We start from the raw sequence: 21268 nt of genomic DNA on the forward strand, positions 1-21268 counted from the left end.
TCAAATAACTACGGAAAATAATTGTGGTCAGAGCACGTCATTGCGGTCAGCTCAAATAATCGTGATCAGGTGATTGTGTAATCATGACAGGCCTACACACAACATGCAGTAAGGTGCATAGGTCTGTTTATAAAGTGGTATAGAGTACAGACCTTCATTTGAATGTATTTTGTCTATAGGTATGGTATAGCGGTCGTACTTCTTGATTGCAGTGAGTGAGACTCAGACCTAGATTGTGAACATCTCTGTAGACAACAGCTCTTCTCTTTGTTTGAGATTCCTGCTTTTGTTCAAGCAGAGATGATTGTTTTCTTGTTCAGCAGATCACTTCAGGGTTGCTCGAATGCGCAAAATGTTAACCAGAACCACAGACAAAATTGTAGAACCAGAGAAAAGGACTTCAGGTGAGGACTTTAGCGATGAGTTATCCAGCACAGGATGTGTTAATAAAGCTCGTTTTCATTAGCAACATTTATGTTAAGTCATACTGGCCACATTCTAACGCTCAGAGCCCAACGGGTCCAATTCACGCTCTCCAGCTTCATTACTGGTGTGCGCTAAATGCCACTGTCTAGATCTAAAATTCTGGGTAAACCTGGATTGGGGGGGGGGGGGGGGGGGGGGGGGGGGGATTCCTGAGAATCCGGAAAACTTTAGTCTGGTGTCCCCATGCACAAAGGGCCTGTTAATTCTGAAGTCTCCTCCCCCCGCCCCACACACACACACACACACACACACTTTTGCCTGCCTTTTATGGAACCCATTTTTTGATCCCCGTTCGGGCTTGAATAAGAGCTGTATGCAGCCTGGCCAGTCTGAAGGGCACCAGGCAGGAATGCAGCCAGCCAGCGATACAGTGGAGGTCCCGAAATCCCGTCCAGGACAGAGGAGCGTGTGCAGTGCGGTGTAGTATGGTGTGCACACACGCTGTCCTGTGCCCAGCATCAGGGTGTTATTTGCAACTTGATTTGTGCCATATTTTGCCGTGTGTAGATATTTGGCCTGGCATGGGCGTGGGCTTTAGGAAGTAAGGATTGTGCTCTGCAGATCGTGAAATATCATATAGGTGTTTGTGGGGGAGTTTGGAATAAATCGGAAAGCAGTGGGCACGGGAACGTAAGGCCAAAAGTCGCACGATTTCCATCTGTGCGAGGGCTCTGGAAAGACCCCGATCGCACGGTGCGCCATGCCTGTCGGTGACGCCATCGCCAGGCCCAGTTCAGCACGATGTGTGGGTGTGGAATTTTAGCGTGCCTCGTCAGGGGTCCTGCACACATGTTCTCACGGGGCCACGGGACATCTGCGACTCCGCCCTCGGGACAGGGCTGGGCTCCGACTCCGCGCTGGAGACCGATTGGCTGCGCTGCATTCCAGTCCGGATTAGGAGATCAGATTCCGCGGCCGGGTCCTGCTGTTTATTACCACTGTGGAAAGAGTGCTGGCTTTCAGACCTCTCTCCGCCTCCTGCTCCCTCTCTCTCTCTCTCTCTCTCTCTCTCTCTCTCTCTCTCTCTCTCTCTCTCTCTCTCTCTCTCTCTCTCTCATCCCACCTTTATATTCATTTTCTCCCTCTCCCTCTCTGTCCGTTTCATACTGTCTGCTGGTGGTGCCAAGTTGTCAATACCCCGTCTTCATCTGTCCACGCGTTATTGGAAGGGGGGGGTTTGGACTTGGGTTTCAGGCCCTACAGCCCCCCTGTTCTTGCCCCCCATACACAGACATATTGCCCTCACTGCTGATTCCCACCGCTGAGTGTTGTGTTCGGTAATATTACGACATGTTTTCCCTAGGGGGTTGTTTTTAGTATTTTATGAACAGAACATTCCTGCCTTAAGATGCACGTATTGTGTTTCCAGGTAGCACGTGGCCTCCGTAAGAGATTCAGTATTATTTTCCTTGAGTAGGGAACACAGTGCTTCAGTAACTGTATCTTTTCTTCTTGCTACCGTTATCCTCCTGAAGGGGGCGTCTTTTTTTTTTATTTTTATTTTTTAGATGTGTTCGTTTAGCGGGCTCCTTTTCAGACCCGACCCGTGGTGCCCTTTGTAAGGCCTCGTTAATGGGGAGGAGGGGCGGGGTTAGTGTTGCCCTGCTCCTCCCACTGATGTAGGATACCAGTGGTCAGGATGCCAGCCACACCCTCCTGGGCGGGGACGGGTTTTGTAGCCGCAGGAAGGAGCAGAGGACGCCACCAAGCCCAATGTGGCCGGGTAAAATGGCGGAGTGGTATCTCTTCTGTTCCCAACAAATGACCACAACAGCATGGAACCGATTCCCAGACCAAGATTGGTACTAAAAGTACAGTGAGCATGTCAGCCACTGGTCTGTCCCCACGGCCCGAAGAAGGATATGCTCTAACCATATCCAGGAACCAACGCTGCTTAGAGTTCTGCACCCTCTCGGACCGAACCTTGCCAGTATTTAAAACAACAAATAAACACAAGACTCTTAGGAAGTTGTTTCATTAGCAAGAGATACTTCAGGGGTTGGTGACGTTAGAACGTTTCAGGCCTTCAGATGCGAGATACTGAGCGGAGCTCTGTAGCCACAGACGGCAGTTTGCTCCAGTCTAGGTGGAATCCTCAGAAGAAAGCTGGCATCATTTTAACACTTGCAAAACATTTAGAAATTCCTCATAACCACCACTCTCTTTTGTGGCTTGAAGTTACTCTTCATTTTTTTTTTATTATACTCTTCATTTTTAAGAGCAAAGATCTAAGTAGATGAAAAAGTACTTGTCCTAGGTGTGTGTGTGTGTGTGTGTGTGTGTGTGTGTGTGTGTGTGTGTGTGTGTGTCTCAGTGGTGGACAGTAACTAAGTAAATGTAATTCGTTACTGTACTTAAGTAACATTTCCATGTATCTGTACTTTACTCAAGTACTTTTATTTGGTAAGACTTTATACTTTTACTTCACTACATTTCAAAGCGAAACTTTTTACTTTTCACTTCGTTACATTTACAGAAACATCTTGTTCCTTTTTCATTTTTAAATCAATGCTTAATAAAATACCAAAAGGTGAAAGTGTACCATGTCGCAGACTATAACCAATCAGCGCTCAGTAAGAGATTAAGATTGGTATGCTAAATGGCTAAGGATCTGACATGGCTGCAACAGATGGCTTCCCCCAACACCCCTGGCCTTATTTAGCCCAATTGTTTGAATTCCTCGAAAAGAAAAATGATTCGTGTTCCTCCTCTGTATTCCGAAGAACACATCGCTGTCATCATTTATGAACTCACCGTCGAACTTGAAAAAACACATCGAAGTAAGTTCGCCATTAGATGAGCACTACCAACAGGGTGGTTTATATACCCCGGTTAATTATATCACATTGAAATTCACTACATTTAACAGATACTTTTATTCAAAGCAGTGTGCTAGTATCCAAATTGCAATCTGTGGAGATGCTAAGTGCCAGTTTAACACAGGAGACTCCCACATCAAACGTTAAAGCCGGGGACACATACACGCGAATTTGGCCAAGCGACGCGAACTTCGCAATTTATTCCTATGAGGGAGGCGAAGGCAAGTAAATATGAGCGAGGCGAAGCAAAATTATTAAAATTATTATTATCAGGGTTGGGGGGGCAGGGTGGCAGCATGTGTGTAACATGTTGGTGGGGGGTGGCGGCGAGTGTAAATTGTTGGACACAAATTAAGTATTATATCGCGATCGATGGATCGCCAGTGGTTGGTGCCAGAGCGAACTAGTAACTCATTGAATCATAGATGTAGATCGGAGATAAATAAGCTAGATTTTTTTCAGTGTGGCCGGATCTAAATTATTGTTCTGTTTGGTGGTGAATTAAGTTTTCTTATTAAACGGTTTGTCTACTTGTTTACCTTTCTAGTGTGAATTATTAATATGGATAAAGTTTGGAAATGAATGTCGTGAGGATAATATAGGCTAGTTTTGTGTATTTTGTGTTTGCTAGGCAAATGTAAGGCACTGTTTCTTGTTCACCTGTTGATCGAGTAGGCCTAGGGGTTTTGATGTGACGCTAAGAAAAAAGAGGTTTTTACTTTTAATACTTAAGTATTTTTGAAGGCAGATACTTTTGTACTTCTACTCAAGTAAAAAATTGAGGTGAATACTTTTACTTGAGTAATATTCAATGCAAGGTAACTGTACTTTTACTCAAGTACATAATTGGTGTACTTCGTCCACCACTGGTACTGGTACTGGTACTGGTACTGGTGTGTGTGTGTGTGTGTGTGTGTGTGTGTGTGTGTGTGTGTGTGTGTGTGTGTGTGTGTGTGTGTGTGTGTGTGTGTGTGTGTGTGTGTAAAGTGAGATCAGGACTGCGTCTAACTCAGCGCCGTGAGACGCCGTGGCCGGGAAGATGGAAGTCAACGCACTTCCTCAGACCGAAGAGAGTTGATAAAGACCGTGTGCCAAATGTTGTCAGTGCTACAAACATCAACAATTACACAAGGGCCCCACATGCACCTCTGGCCTGTTGCTAGTGGGACTGCCTCAAATAGAAAATGTAATCTGTTTACCATTCACCACGTCGCAAAGGTCGTCCCGGACACGCCAGCAGAGCTTCACGCGATGGTGTTACATTCCTCACGAACGGAGACACTTAAACGCGACAGCAGGACTCCGAATATATACAAGAATAAAACGTTGATCTTGGGCGAGGCTTAAGGTTTAAGGGCGAGGTTGTGTTTAGCCTTTTTTTGTTAGTTTTTTGTACAGTGAATCCTAGATGTAATTTTCCGAAACATCATGCAGTCACGCAGGGTTTCTGTGGTAGACTAGTGACATTTATTTGGTTATCGTGGACGGCAGTGTGAATACTAGCTTGATGAGTAGATCCGAGAGGTACGTTCTGACGTTTATACGTTTATAGCATTTATCTCATCAAGAGTAAACAACGGTTAAAAGAAAAGCTTTCTTTTGGACTTTGTCTCCTAACTCTGCCGGTGTGTCGTCACTCTCTGTCCTGTTCCCGATCCGTCCTGGTTATTTTAGAATATGTGGGAATGTGTAGGGCCTGGCAGAACTAGGTGTAAATCTTTGGAGCTTGTTGAATTATTGAGAGGGGTCAAACATGTTTGTCAGCAGATATGTTGACCAGCTCGGAGACTCTGTCCGCAGGCCCCTCCCCCACCCCCACCAGCTGCCGTGTGTAATCTAACCTCCACCTCTCTTTGGCCTAGCTTCCTTCTCTGTCTTTGTCTATGCCATGTCAGAGAAACAACACACACACACAGTTCTGTATTTAAATCACACCCATTACATCAACCCAGTTTCGAACCCAAAAGGTAATTGATGAGTAACTAAATGTGAGGAACGTCACTGACTGAGTTGTGGGTATAGGGAGATGGTGAGATGGTGCTCATGTGAGCTGTTTTGTTCTTTAGGTTCGTCTTTGCTCTGTGGGGCTTCCAGGGGTTCATTAGATAGGAGGGTGATGCACTGGTCTGATCTACAGTGGCTGTATTGGACTCTAAAATGGCCTCAGTTGTTTGACAGAATGTTCTCAATGACGCTGTACTTCTGGTTAGTGAGAAACATGCCCTCTTGCCCCTGTGGTCTTTGCCCACACCAACACTTTCCCATTTCACAGCAGAGTGAAACCAGAGACGGCCTGAACTGTCCAGTTAATCCCACTGCTGTAGGATTTTAGGTTTGACCAGACTGTCCCTAGCCCAGTCTGTTGGAGATGATGATATTCTGATTTGGGCCTGTCCTGATCTGTACAGCCAGAGTATAACTGGACCAGTACTTGGAGTGTCATTCCTGCCTGGATTCCTTTGTTTTGTTGACAATCAGCTTGCATGAGTTTGTGTTTTTACTCACAGATCATGATGTGTAATGAATATTTAGGGTTCTGTCAAATGTGTTTTTGGATCTCTAAAAACGTCATGAAATGGCTTTTTAAAAATCATTATTTAATGTCATGAAATGAACGAATATATCTTGTTTTTCCCTATTGGGTATTGACTGATAATCCACCTTAAAAACTGATTGGGAAATCATAGCTAGACATGTCCTTCTATTAGGACTGAATTCAATGATGGTTTTTCGTCTACATCTACCTTTTTCTGTGCTTCTATGCGATTTCACACACATACTGCTGAAAGAGCTGGCAAGCATAATGAGTAGAATGTAACTTCAGCCCAAACGTAGTTGAAGGGTGTGTGTTGCTGGGGCCGCTTGGAATGAACTCGGCTTTGCAACTAAATGAGCAGCGCGCTAAAAATTTCAGTGTAGGTGCAATTGGGATAACAGCGCTCTATTCTCACATGAAATCTGAGAGGCTTCAGCTCTGGTTAGGTGACGTCAAAGAGCCACAGCGTCTGTGGAGTCATGTGTTGGGTTTGTCGGCGCCTGCCAGTTCGTCATCTGGGGTTGGCCATGACGGCGCAGCGGTGTGAGACAGGCGGTTCGGACGGCTGCTCTGATTGGGTACAAGACGGCAGTCACAGAGCACTCTTGACCCATCGTGGGTTATTTTATGAAGTCCGCCAACCATATAAAACCCTTAAGAAGTTTCACACAATGTTTCAAAGTGATTTTCCCTGATTCGGACTACTCAAAGTCGTTTACATGTGGCATAGATTAAAAGATGTATGTAGTTATACTTAATATTACATTGTTTGTTTTTTGAGAAAGTTCAGTTGTCCTCTCAGTCCATGAGACATTATGGCCATGTTGAGTGTGCACCGCGGTCTGGGGCGAGGGAGATCCCTTGGGACTCATTTACGTGGAGAGGAAGACCTCTCTCCCCTGGCGTGGACTCCAGGGTCCCGAGGGTCACGTTAATGTTCCCAGCGTGAAGAGCCCTGCCTGTGATTCCCATAGAGGCACAGACACACTGTTACAGCCAGAATGGGTCAGGTTGAAACGAAGCTGCACCAACAATTAAAACGGTGGAGCTTCGTGACACATGCACGCGTGCTTTCTGTGATCTTCTCACAGTCACGGCCTGGTGGTAGGGAACTGGTCTTGTGACCGGAGGGTCGTGGGTTCGATTCCCAGAGCTGAGGCCATGACCGAGGTGCCCTTGAGCAAGGCACCTAACCCCAACTGCTCCCCGGGCGCCGGGCTAGGGCTGCCCACCGCTCTGGGCACGTGTGATATCCACAGCCCCCTAGTAATCACTAGTGTGTGTGTGTGTGTGTGTGTGTGTGTGTGTGTGTGTGTGTGTGTGTGTGTGTGTGTGTGTGTGTGTGTGTGTGTGTGTTCTGACTGCACAGATGGGTAAAAAGCGGAGGGCAAATTTTGATTGCGGTGAAAAATCACAATTGACAAAATATGGCACATTTACATTTGATTTACATGCACCCAGGATCTAAAACACACTGTTTTGTGCATAAAAGGCATTAGAGAACTAGCATATGCTAAAGGCTAATGTCACTAACAATACGTTCAAGCTTGCGGGCCTCAGATTAGCTTGACCTCCGTGGCATGAAGGTCCCTGGCCCTGCTGTTTTTAGTTACCGTGATGCTTGGTCTTACTGAATTATTTTAACCTTCTCTCCTTTGGTCCTAATTATTGTCCTGCACGAACAAACCCTGACGTTCTCGTCATCGCTCTGCCTCGGGTGAAGATATTCAAGCATAAACGTTGTGCAGAACGGTGGTGGATTAGTTCAATGTGCTCGTTTTTGCTGGTTGAGATACTTTGCTGCAACACTAACTCTCCTTTGAGGAAACGCGATGCGTCCCGTGACACGGGCAGAACCATGCTGAAATATTTAGCACTGCCCTTTTCACAGCTGCCATGTCTAAATGGTTCCACCTGTCACTTCCTCACCTGGAGTGCAATCTTGGGGATGGGTGTGGGGCAGGTGGCGGTAACTCCATCTGGGTTCTGATGCACAGAACTTCCGGTGGGTGTGGCGGCCTGCCAAAGCCCTTCCCTTTCACTTCATCCTGCTTCCTGCTCCACAACCAATCAGAGGAGGAAAGTTGGTGGGGGGGGGACACACTAGAGCCCTTGAACGGCGTGCCTGGAGCAGACATTTGGATGTTGGGTCACTGCAGCGGCGGGCGGGCGGGCGGGCTCCCAAACGGCCGCACAAAGGCCCGGCCGAACGGCACTGACCTGCTCAGAGAGGGAGAGGGCGGGAAAGGTCCAGGATGCCGGTTGGCGTTCGATCTCGTCAACTGCCAGTGTTAACTTCATTTATCATTATTCACGTCAGCTTTGGTGAGTTCAGTGGCTGCAAGTGATGTAATAGGAAAGGTTTGTGTGTTCCAATGGGCGTTTGGATCTTACAGTCATCTAAAACCCATTTGTATGAGTGGTGCTGATGGACATTATCGTTATAGTTGCATTACTTATTGCCGCCGTCTTACTTCATTTCGAAAGCAGCTTATGAGAAATCTTTAGCCGTGTTTATTAAATGTAATAATAGAAAGAAATACACAAGAGTGCCCGAGCTGCCAGACTGTGAACACCTACACCAATTAAAAAACCTTCCTGTCTAGACATTTAATCTTAAAATACTGTATTCTTTGCATTTTTCTTCTCCCTCTGTGGTCCAAGATGAGAGAAGGTTTTATATATTTCTAAGGCTGTATTTTAATTGAGCCTTTCGAAGGGAACGGAGGAACGAAGGTCTGTCCAACCCAGACTCACTGGTGAACATCTACTCTGTAAGACTGCCAGGTATTTCGGTATATACCCTGCTGTAATTCAGATAATGGCAGGTCCATGAACCAGAGATAATCCCTGTAGCCTCATGCCTCTGGCAGTAATGAATACGTCTCTAATCAAGAAATAGCCCAGTGCTGATCACCGCACTGGCATCTCCTACAGCGCTACGTGGCCGAGCTCGAGAGTGGGAGCAGAATGTCTAGTGTGACTCAAAATGAGATTTCCTGCATTGGCAAACTTCATTAGCCAACTTAACAACAAGCGTGTTGGTGTGAGAGCGTTTGGATCTCTTGTGTTGCCGGACCCCAGTAACTGTGAACACCGGTCAGTACTGGTGTAGACACAGATGTCTGTGCAAAAAGTGCATTTTGGGTCGTTCCTCCTCAGCCTGTGTGGTGTTTAGATTCAAGTCACGCTCTCGTACTAAGAGGTGACTGAGGTGATTGCATTGCGAGCTCAAAGTTTTGTTGTTTAACAACAGAAGGTCTCCCAGGTCACCCCAGACCCTCTCAAGAAACCTACAATCTTTTCCAAAGAGCAAGAAGCAGGTCGTCTGCTGGCTAATGCCTAGTTTGACTCCATAAAATAGCTTTATTGTGCCTTTATCTGGTGGCATCGGTTGAGCACAACGTCTCTGTGTTTCTTAATGGCCTCCGCTCTTTCACTGAGCCTCGTAGAAGTTACTTGAGTACATTTAATTAATTAAACAAAGGTGATTTACGATTGCTGGTTTGTTTACTCTAATTTCTAGAAAGTTGATAGTGTCGTTGACGGTATTATGTGTGTTTAAAGGTACCGGCCCAAGATGTGTGTGTGTACTGACCCTATCCCAGTCGGGCAGCGGTCAGTTACCGCCCAGCTGGACAGTGTTCTGGTCCAGGCACTGGATCTGCCTCGACCATCTCTGTCCGTGTCTTGAAGGTGATTTATAATACTGCATGGCATTTTCACATTGGATGGCCAAGGTCAACACTGAACAGAGGAAAAACTCCACGGGCCGTTCTAGCCCTCCTTGGCCGGTGACCCGTGCTAGCACAGCTGAGCTCGGGCCGAGTCCCTGCACCGGCTCCCAGGAGCAGCTGAATGTGAAACAGTGTTGTTTGCCTCATCAGATTCTGTGGTGAGATGCTTTTGGCTAACCACTAATGGCGTACGCCACTGGGGGAGGGAAACGTGTGCTATTTCCAAGCTCCTGTGAAGACAGCTGTCGAGAATGCTGCCCAACGTGGTGCCCAACACTGACATGATGTTGGGTTTGTCGCTAAAAGTTGAAAGCTGTGACTAGGTACTGATGTTCTGAGGGGTCACTCTGGTCTGAGGCATTTACTGTGCCCTTGTTTGGGGAGGGGTCAGTGTGGTGAGGGGAGGGGTTCAGTGTGGTGAGGGGAGGGGTCAGTGTGGTGAGGGGAGGGGTCAGTGTGGTGAGGGGAGGGGTCAATGTGTTGTCATTGTTCTTGGCATTTGAACAAAATGGTAACTGAACTGCAATCAGTCAAATGTCGTGGTACGAAAGCACAGCTCTGTGTGTGGTGAAGTTGAATTTTACCTTTTAAATTAACTTTCATAAGTCAGTTGGCTATTGAATAAGCAATTGGCAAAATGTAAAACTGTAGTGTGTTAGCGATTCAAACTAACATCGAGCTAGGTTCAACAGCGTGTTTATTCAAAGCTTGTATTAGCAATTAGCCAAGTTAGCTCCACTGATTTTGTCTTGGCTGCCCAACTGCCTTGTACCTCTGTATATTCCCGAGGGATTTCATAGATGTCATTTTATTTTAACTTGTTCTACCTAATAAAGGGTTGTATTTTTGATATATTAATTTACATTGGTTTGTTGTATGTTGTTTGCCGGTATGGTCTCTGCTTTGCCTTAAAGCATGTCATGTTGTGTGGTGTTATTTAAGATCATTCCTGAGTTCATTAACCATTTATACCCAAATACAGATTATTTTACAGCCTTTTTAAAAATATATATCTATGTATAAATATATCTTTATGTCCTGGTCCAAGTGTAGATCGCGTGTGTGCACGTGTGTGTTGTTAAGCTGAACTGACTGTGGTGTGTGTGTGTGTGTGTGTGTGTGTGTGTGTGTGTGTGTGTGTGTGTGTTGAGCTGAACTGACTGTGGTGTGTGGGTGTGAGTCTCTGTGTGTGTGTGTGTGTGTGTGTGTGTGTGTGTGTGTGTGTGATGAAGTACTTCAGCTGTTCTGTTTGTTCAGTCCTGATTTGTGCTGCTCTGTTATTTGTTCAGGCAAATGAATTGAACAGATTCCCCTGTGTAAAGGGTGAGATGTGACTCTAGGATGTATGCGCACGTGTGTGTGTGTGTGTGTGTGTGTGTGTGTGTGTGTGTGTGTGTGTGCGCTCACTCAGGTTTTTGAGTAATGATATTGTGTTACCTCAGAGTGCACAAGAGAACAACGGCAAACAGTCTCTTTAAACTAGAACTAGGCCGTGTGTGTGTGTGTGTGTGTGTGTGTGTGTGTGTGTGTGTGTGTGTGTGTGTGTGTGTGTGTGTGTGTGTGTGTGTTTGCGTGCACGTAAGCGAGAGTTTGTGTGTGTGTGTGTGTGTGTGTGTGTGTTTGTATGTTTTCGTGTGTGTGTGTGTGTGTGTGTGTTTGTATGTTTTCGTGTGTGTGTGTGTGTGTGTGTGTGTCGTGGAGTCAGTCTTCTCCTGTGGGAGGTTTGGATGGATATACTCCAGACCTAAAGGTACATGTAACACTGATCGTTTTCTGTGTCTCTAATATCTGTGGCTCTCTCTGGTGTCTTGTGTCCAAATGAGGGCAGAATGCTTTTGTATTGTGCACAATACGGCTGAGCAATAGGACGTCTTCTGATAAACAATAATATCACCTCATAACCATTAGCATATGAGAGCAACAGCTAGTTTGTTTTTAAATGTTGACTACATCCCGATTTTACTTTACATTTTTTGATATGTACTGATGTGAACTGTCCTGATATTATTTTATATATGTTTTCCACAATTATCAACTCAGTTGTCAGTTTCAGTAAATAACAGTTTCCTAATTTACAAGCCACCCAGTCTCCCAGCGTGTCTGGAAAGGTCCTACTCAGATAATGTGTGCTACTTATGCTAATTTCATAGGACATATTGGTACTATTGACCTAGTACTAATTTACCATTTTAAACTGGCGTGAACTCTTTTTTGTTAGAATGGAGCTCTTTCAAGAAGTTGATATTAAAAATGGCGTGTTGTGTTGTCATGGTTACAGTGGGGTGGCAAGGCAGGTAATTTCCATGCAAAATCTCCACGTTGCTTCTCTCTGCAACATGGATGATTATCGCACGTGAGAAGTCGGCATCGGGTCACGTGTAATTCATCCTCTGTAGCCAATTATAGCCCATCACCCAGGCCTCGTTAGTGGACGCACTCTGAGGGTTGCCCCAGTGCTGTAGACAACCTGCTGTGGAGAGAATAAATAATATTATTCTTCCTGTTGTTTAGTGATCAAAAACTTTAAGATGTTTTTTATAAGGTTTTATTTTAATACCTGTTTAGCATCTGCTTGAATTTGGTAGTTTAATGGAATTTTTTTTAATGGAAAACGTTTTTGCTCTTTGTATCAACAGTGTTTTTTATTTGTATGGTACCAAGAGGAATTGTATTTTATTGTGTGTCGTAGCAAAACAGGTACTGTGTTGTGTCAAGTAAAGTCGGTTGTATTATGTTTTGGTTAAGACGTGTCCCCTTCCTGCTCCCCCCCAGGAGCGATCTTGGGCCGATCAGAAACACGGGAGTGCGTGTATTACAACTCGAGCTGGGAGAAGGACCGGTCCAATCGGAGCGGGATCGAGACGTGCTCCGGGGAGAAAGACAAACGGCGGCACTGTTTCTCCACCTGGAAGAACAACTCAGGAACCATCGAGATCGTCAAGCAGGGCTGCTGGCTGGACGATGTCAACTGCTACGACAGGTATATGAGCTCTTACAACTGCTACGACAGGTATATGAAGTTTTATGACTGCTACGACAGGTATATGAGCTCTTACAACTGCTACGACAGGTATATGAAGTTTTATGACTGCTACGACAGGTATATGAGCTTTTATGACCGCTACAACAGGTATATGAGCTCTTACAACTGCTACGACAGGTATATGAGCTTTTATGACCTCTACAACAGGTATATGAGCTCTTACGACCGCTGCGACAGGTATATGAGCTTTTATGACCTCTACAACAGGTATATGAGCTCTTAACAACTGCTACGACAGGTCTATGAGCTTTTATGACCTCTACAACAGGTATATGAGCTTTTATGACCTCTACGACAGGTATATGAGGTTTTATGATCGCTACGACAGGTATATAAGCTCTTACGACCGCTACGACAGGTATATGAGCTTTTATTACCGCTACGACAAGTATATGAGCTCTTATGATCGCTATGATGGGTACATGAGCTCTTTCAACTGCTACGACAGGTATATGTGCTTTTATAACTGGTACGGCAGGTATATGAGTATATGAAACTGAGTTCCATCAAGATGGTCCAGAAGGTCTCCTACACCAAGATAATACCAGGTTATACCAGGTTCGACCAGCGAAGACTCATTATCACTTGAGAAATGCAAATTCTACCGTGTTTTATAAAGCAAGGGCACTATGTGTTCAGCGTTGGGGGGTTTTCTTCCTGTGTGTGGCAGTCTGCAGCAGGAGCCCCATCACCCAGATGACTGCACAACTGTCAGCTGTAACGAATTTGCTCTGAATCGTTTGTTTAGCAGTTTATAGCAGAGGTGGGACCAAGTCAGTGTTTTGCAAGTCTCAAGTAAGTCCAAGTCTTTATACCTCAAGTCCCGAGTCAAGTCTCAAGCAAAGACACTCAAGTCAAGTCAAGTCTCGAGTCAAGACAGGCAATAGTCAAGTCAAGTCCCAAGTCTGAAACTTGGAATTTCAAGTCCTTTCGAGTCTTTTTTTTTTTTTTTTTTTTTTACTAATGTTGCAGGTATATTTTTTTTGTATTGACTGCTGAGATAGAACTGGATATTATGATGGTGACAGAGAGAGGCTCTCTTCCCCGAGTTCAGATACAGAACCCAGGGTTGCCAACTCTCACGCATTGAGCGTGAGACACATGCATTTGACCGTCTTCACACGCTCTCACGCCACACATCCGATTTCTCACGCCGGAAAAATTCTAGTTTATTTACCTCTGATCCACATCTATGATTCAATGAGTTACTAGTTCGCTCTGGCACCAACCACTGGCGATCGATCGATCGCGATATAATACTTAATTTGTGTCCATTTTACACCCCGCCCGGTAAAAATTTACGTTCGCCAACCCCCCATTTGATTGGTTGTGCTGCAGCTCATGCACACACACACGTACAGAGTGTGGAAAAGCAGAGGACTGGTCTGCGTCAGAAGGACGGAAATGAAATTAATGGGGTGCACTTTATAAATATTAATATGCGTTTTAAAATTTAGATTTGGGGTAAAAAAAATCAAGTCTTTGCAAGTAAACAGGTTCAAGTCCAATTTAAGTCCCAAGTTATTGGTGTAAAAGTCCAAGTCAAGTCTAAGTCTCTGAATATTTTTTCAAGTCAAGTCAAAAAAAAAAGTCAAAAAAAAAAGTCAAGTCTTAATATTAATGACTCGAGTCTGACTCGAGTCCAAGTCATGTGACTCGAGTCCCCACCTCTGGTTTATAGTGTGGAGTGCCAAAAGAGAGAGTGCAGAAAGAGAGAGGACGTGTGTGTGTGTGTGTGTGTGTGTGTGTGTGTGTGTGTGTGTGTGTGTGTGTGTGTGTGTGTGTGTGTGTGTGTGTGTGCCTATGTGTGTGTGCCTATGTGTGTGTGCCTATGTGTGTGTTTTAATGAGCATTGCTCTCTTCTTTGGGTTTTCTGCACTTGAATAATGGACAGAATGCTAGCAGCAATGACCACTGTAAAACACACACACTTAACCACCCTCTCCACCCTCTCCCACCCTCTCCACCCCCCCCCCTCTCCCCCCCCTCCACCCTCTCCACCCGACCCTGCAGCAGTGAGTGTTTGGAGCGGAAGGACAGTCCAGAAGTGTTCTTCTGCTGCTGTGAGGGGAACATGTGTAATGAGAAGATTTACTATAGCCCAGATACCCACGCTGTTCAGAGTAAGTTTTACACACACACACACACACACACACACACACACACACACACACACACACACACACACATTCGCTCCACAGGCTGTGAGGTTTTCGTGCTCTAAGAATAACTCTCTGTACCTCTCTGTAACTTTGTACACACAGATTGGCCGTCAGCTCCTGTTCTGGGTCTAGTTGGACAGTAACTGCTTTATCAGTACCTGTCGTTTGTCGTAGTACGTTCCTCTACAGTCTGGAAGACGCAGGGAAACACACACTTCTCTCATCATTTGTTCCTGAACTGGTCATAGTTCCATCTGGTTTCTGGACAGTCTGTGATCAGGATATTTATTAATACGTTAATTCAGAGGCGGTTAGGCTAGACCTTTGCTAGTTAGTTAGTGATGATTTTAGTATCTGGTGTAGGCAAGCAAACATAGTGCTGGAATATTTTGCCATTGCCATAATCTTGTGCTTGAAGCACTGTTGACACACAGAACCTGACCAGTTTAAACACACACACGCGGGCACACACACACGCGGGCACACACACACGCGGGCACACACACACGCGGGCACACACACACACACACACACACACACACAAATATACACACACACACAAATATACACACACACACAAATATACACACACACACGAGCCACACACACATACACACACACTTTCACTTCATCCCAGAGCATGCCCTACACATTGGAATAAGTATATTACTCACTCCCTCACTCTCTCCCTCACTCTCTCCCTCACTCACTCTCTCCCTCACTCACTCTCTCCCTCACTCACTCTCTCCCTCACTCACTCTCTCCCTCACTCACTCTCTCCCTCACTCACTCTCTCCCTCACTCACTCTCTCCCTCACTCACTCTCTCACTCTCTCCCTCACTCACTCACTCACTCACTCACTCCCAACACTCGCACACCTCTGTACACCATAGTGTACAGCCCTATGTACATCACCCACCACCACAGTGTACAGCCCTATGTACATCACCCACCACCACAGTGTACAGCCCTATGTACATCACCCACCACCACAGTGTACAGCCCTATGTACATCACCCATCCTGTCCCCACAGTGCCCCACTGTCTCCCATCTGCCCCCCCCCCCCCCCCCCCCCACTGCCACCATCCTTTAGCCCCAGGGTTTTCGTTAAAGTTCCTTCAAAAAGATTTAATTAGCACTTCTATTTATAACAGTTGTGCTAAAAGAATCCGGTGTTTTCAGACCCCTGATTGACAACATCTTTACCTTACAAATAACTACAGCATGGCCTCCTGTAGGGGGCGCAGTCATCATCAGAGTGACCCCGCAGTGACCCACAGTGACCCCGCAGTGACCCACAGTGACCCCGCAGCCTTGGATCACTTCAGCTCAGGACTTATTTAGGCAAAACAGCTTTATGAGGAGAACAAGGTCCAGGTTAATATTCTGAACCAAAGTGTTGGTGGCAAAGGAATCACTCCTTGGAGTGCACACTTGCCCAAGTGCCCTCATTCTAAATGCACACTTGCCCAAGTGCCCTCATTCTAAATGCACACTTGCCCAAGTGCCCTCATTCTAAATGCACACTTGCCCAAGTGCCCTCATTCTAAATGCACACTTGCCCAAGTGCCCTCATTCTAAATGCACACTTGCCCAAGTGCCCTCATTCTAAATGCACACTTGCCCAAGTGCCCTCATTCTAAATGCACACTTGCCCAAGTGCCCTCATTCTAAATGCACACTTGCCCAAGTGCCCTCATTCTAAATGCACACTTGCCCAAGTGCCCTCATTCTAAATGCACACTTGCCCAAGTGCCCTCATTCTAAATGCACACTTGCCCAAGTGCCCTCATTCTAAATGCACACTTGCCCAAGTGCCCTCATTCTAAATGCACACTTGCCCAAGTGCCCTCATTGTAAATGCACACTTGCCCAAGTGCCCTCATTGTAAATGCACACTTGCCCAAGTGCCCTCATTGTAAATGCACACTTGCCCAAGTGCCCTCATTGTAAATGCACACTTGCCCAAGTGCCCTCATTGTAAATGCACACTTGCCCAAGTGCCCTCATTGTAAATGCACACTTGCCCAAGTGCCCTCATTGTAAATGCACACTTGCCCAAGTGCCCTCATTGTAAATGCACACTTGCCCAAGTGCCCTCATTGTAAATGCACACTTGCCCAAGTGCCCTCATTGTAAATGCACACTTGCCCAAGTGCCCTCATTGTAAATGCACACTTGCCCAAGTGCCCTCATTGTAAATGCACACTTGCCATAGCAACCTTATTCTAAACTCACTCATGACCTGGTACCCTTATTCTGAACGCACACGTGCACTAGCGCCCTTATTCTGAACGCACACGTGCACTAGCGCCTTCAGGTCGCTTCAGGTCGGCCGTGCTCAGCTCAGTGGCCAATCAGGAACATTTCAAATACCACGCTGACTGAAGCCCTGCCCCCTCTCACTGTGTGTGTGTGTGTGTGTGTGTGTGTGTGTGTGTGTGTGTGTGTGTGTGTGTGTGTGTGTGTGTGTGTGTGTGTGTGTGTGTGTGTGTGTGTGTGTGTGTGTGTGTGTGTGTGTGTGTGTGTGTGTGTGTGTGTGTGTGTGTGTGTGTTTTGCAGCCACGACAGGTCCGTGCACGATCAAGCCGAAGTTGTTCAACACGCTGCTCTACTCCCTGGTGCCCATCATGGGCATCACCGCCATCCTTCTATTCTCCTTCTGGATGTATCGGCACCACAAGCTGGCATACCCACCTGTGCTGGTGCCCACGCAGGTAGCCACGCCCCCTGCTCCCGCCCACACACCTCCTTAAAGAGACGTACTGACGCTGCAGTGTTGCGACAGGTCTGGTCGTTTATACCTGTGACTGTGATGTGTTATTTCTCTAGGATCGTGTAGTCATGAGAGACGTTGCAGGGAATATTGGTGATCACTAACAATGTTGATAATTGAATACATGTGGAAATATAACAGGAAATGGTGTAGTGGGTGTGGCTGTAATCAACTCTTTGTTCTGTACATGGTGAATTACTGTCCACAGAATGAAAATGAAGATTTGTCATAAAGGGACTAAAATTCCTGGATAATAGCACTTAAGAATCTGAACTTCATAGTCTGAATACTTTTACAGAGGATTTGTGGTTAGTGTGTGACTGGAAAGTGACACACACATTCTGAGTTCGCGTGTGTGTCTGTGTCTGTGTGTGAATCTTTTGTTTTAATACTTGATATAAGTAACCAAGAACTGAATTAAAGTGTGTGTGAGTGTGAACACTACTCCTCTCATGGCTGGTGGCCTGTAGGCTGTGTGCTTTTGTGAGCAAGCTTTCTGCAAATGTACTGTTCTCTTACTGGTTCTGCTTTTCCTCTTACACACACACACACACACACACACACACACACACACAGGTTCTATTTCTCTCTCCCACACACACCTACACACACACACAGCTACTCACATACCCGCAGAGTGCATAGGGTGATGCAAGGGGCAGATAAATAATGCAGCGTGGACTACAAGCTCTATAAAGGTGTGTGTTTGTGTGTGAGAGAGAGAGAGAGAGAGATTAGGAAGGATAGAGAGAGAGATGAGGAAGGAGAGAGAGATGAGGAAGGATGGACACAGAGATGAGGAAGGATAGAGGAGAGAGAGAGGTGAGGAAGGATAGAAGGATGAATAGGAAAGATGGGGGGGAGAGAGAGAGAGAGAGAGAGAGAGAGAGATCAGGTCTTGTAAGAGAATGTTGAATCAATAATGCAGATTTGCTCCATGCTCCGTGCTGATTGGCTGGAAGATCCAGATCTTTATCCCTTAAGCAGGTCTGTAGACTGTAGCAGGTCTGTAGACTGAGACGCACATGTCTGCATTTTACTTGGAGTATGCAAGTTTAGCTCTCAGCTGCTCTCGCTCTCTCTCTCTGTCTCTCTTTCCCTCTCTCTCCTTCTCTCTCACTCTCTTTCCTTGTCTCTCTCTCTCCCTCTTTCTCCCTCTCTCTCTCTCTCTCTCTCTCTCCCCCCTGTCTCTCTCTCTCTCTCTCTCTCTCTCTCTCTCTCTCTCTCTCTCTCTCTCTCTCTCTCTCTCTCTCTCCTAACGCTATTACATGTTTGTTCATCACGTGCTTGCCACAGATGCGTGTCACTCTTCTTCATCCTCTTCCTCACCCACCCTCTTCCTCACCCACCCTCTTCCTCATCCATCCTCTTCCTCACCCACCCTCTTCCTCACCCACCCTCTTCCTCACCCACCCTCTTCCTCACCCACCCTCTTCCTCACCCATCCTCTTCCTCACCCATCCTCTTCCTCACCCATCCTCTTCCTCATCCGCTCCACCACACAGGGTGCAGTAACTCCTTCTGCCTTTCTTCTCTTTCGCTAGCACGCCTTTCAAATAATGATAGAGGTAAGATAAGTTTCATTCATTCATGAACTCCCTTTAATCACTGTTGGCTGCCCCGGTTCCTAGAGGTTTGGTCACGGTTCTGTTCATTCTGTCACACCGCTTTGATTTCCTCTCCTCACCGAGAGCCTTGGGTTTGTTTTCTCGTTAAGTTGCGGGCCTGGTTCATGTTTGCATGGATCAGTGCCACACGCCAGACCTTCTGTCTGTTAGCTCTTCTCCACCAACGAGGAGCTGGAACTGATCCGATTTGCTCTTCACTCTTGGCGCTATCAGGGCAGCTGCCCGCGTTTAAACCCGGTTCTGTCGGGTCCATGATTGCGTCATGTGCAGTGCCGTCATATAGATCACCTGTGAACTTGTTTGGTTTAATCCAAAAATCAAGCAAGGTTTGGTGATGAGATGAACAACGTTGATATGACCAACGGGACAATAGGCGGCGTTTAATCAAACTGACCTCACCCACGCTCAGTGTGCACTGGTCTTTCTGGCCTGGAGTCCCGCACGCCATTGAGCACAGCACAGTGTGCTGGACAACGTCCCCGTCCCGCACAGCAGGCGAGGGCTCTGTCCTCTACGTCTCGACACGCCCCACACGTCGTCACGGTTCACGCTGAAGAACCCGCTGCTCCTCGGGTCCGCCAACAGCCTTTTGTGGTTCCGTGACCCTGTCACTTCGGTGGAAGTGCACCAGCCTGTTCATGATGAGGCTCGTGAACCTGAAACGCTCCTGTTCGTTGTTGGTGGAAAAGGGCTAGGTCCCTGTCTGTCCCTGTCTCTCTGTCCCTGTCCCTGTCTGTCTCTGTCTGTCCCTGTATGTTCGTTTTCCCCATATGATGGTGACATATTCCCCTTTTTTGGTTTTTGCTATTCAGTCAGTATGAATACAGCAGAAATAACCAGCAACGTGCATCTCCGGCGTATCCACACATTCTGTTGGACAACACTGGGCAATGTGGGTTTGCACTTAAATGACTGAAAGTGTTTTTTTTGTTGTTCAGGAAAAGTGTCCTGGAAAGATAAGTTTGTTTTCAAGTTACACTTTTGGCAAACATGGGTGAGGAAACAGTAGTGACGTACGGGTGCTGGTACACGGTCTGTGTTTCTCTGGGTCTATATTACCCACAATCCTCCTGTGTGTTGAGTAGGACAGGAGCTTTGACACTCCTGTCTGATTGCTGGGTTATTGAAACCTATTGTCTTTACCGGTTGTCATTACTGCATGAACTTTGGATTCTAAAGGGCTTGGTGCTCCTGTCTGAGATGTTTGTTTATGTAGGTCTGGATGGTCCCTTCTGATCTAGGTTCAGTCCGATCTTGGTTCAGTCCGATCTAGGTTCAGTCTGCTGTAGGATCACTGCTGCAGAATACAGAGTAGATGTTAAGTCTGTCGATTGGTGGGTTTGCATCAATCATCAGAATCTGATTGGTTGTGTTGCCCATTTTGCTTGTGCAGTGTGTGCTGATTGGTCCCTGACTTGTGTGCAGGACCCTGGGCCGACTCCGCCCTCCCCCCTGCTGGGTCAGAAGCCACTGCAGTTGCTGGAGATCAAAGCTAGGGGGCGCTTCGGCTGTGTGTGGAAGGCACAGCTACTTAATGAATGTGTGGCAGTGAAAATCTTTCCCATCCAGGTAAGTGCTTGTGCTCGCATGCACACGCAGGGCCGACGGCTCTTTGCGAGAACTAAGTGTGTGTGTGTGTGTGTGTGTGTGTGTGTGTGTGTGTGTGTGTGTGTGTGTGTGTGTGTGTGTGTGTGTGTGCGCTCCCCCAGAACAAGCTGTCGTGGCAGAATGAGTATGAGATTTACAGTCTGAGTGGGATGAAACACGAAAACATTCTCAACTTCATCGGAGCCGAGAAAAGAGGAAACGGGATGGACATAGAATTATGGCTCATCTCCACATACCACGAGAAGGTACACACACACACACATACATACACACACACACACACACACACACACACACACACACACACACACACATACATACATACATACACACACATACATACACACACATACACACACACACACCACATACATACACACACGCGTGCACACACACACACACCACATACACACACCACATACACATACACACACACACACACACACACCACATACATACACACACGCGCGC

The 21268-nt window shown here is 46.5% G+C and overlaps 1 protein-coding gene across 2 annotated transcripts in view; it reads left to right on the top strand.

Moving 5' to 3' along the window:
• The window catches only part of LOC143501207 (activin receptor type-2A), a 35555-nt gene that overhangs the window by 6934 nt on the left and 7353 nt on the right, over positions 1–21268 (top strand). The window contains exons 2-6 of one of the 2 annotated variants that reach the window (XM_076994783.1): positions 12351–12558; positions 14635–14744; positions 17348–17502; positions 20615–20758; positions 20899–21042. In XM_076994783.1, coding sequence (XP_076850898.1) covers positions 12351–12558; positions 14635–14744; positions 17348–17502; positions 20615–20758; positions 20899–21042 — 761 coding nt within the window. Of the gene's footprint in view, positions 1–12350; positions 12559–12848; positions 13070–14634; positions 14745–17347; positions 17503–20614; positions 20759–20898; positions 21043–21268 lie in introns of those variants that run through there. The other variant, XM_076994784.1, reaches the window with a different exon arrangement.

Source organism: Brachyhypopomus gauderio, unplaced genomic scaffold (assembly GCF_052324685.1).
Source record: "Brachyhypopomus gauderio isolate BG-103 unplaced genomic scaffold, BGAUD_0.2 sc162, whole genome shotgun sequence".
Lineage (NCBI taxonomy): Eukaryota > Metazoa > Chordata > Actinopteri > Gymnotiformes > Hypopomidae > Brachyhypopomus > Brachyhypopomus gauderio.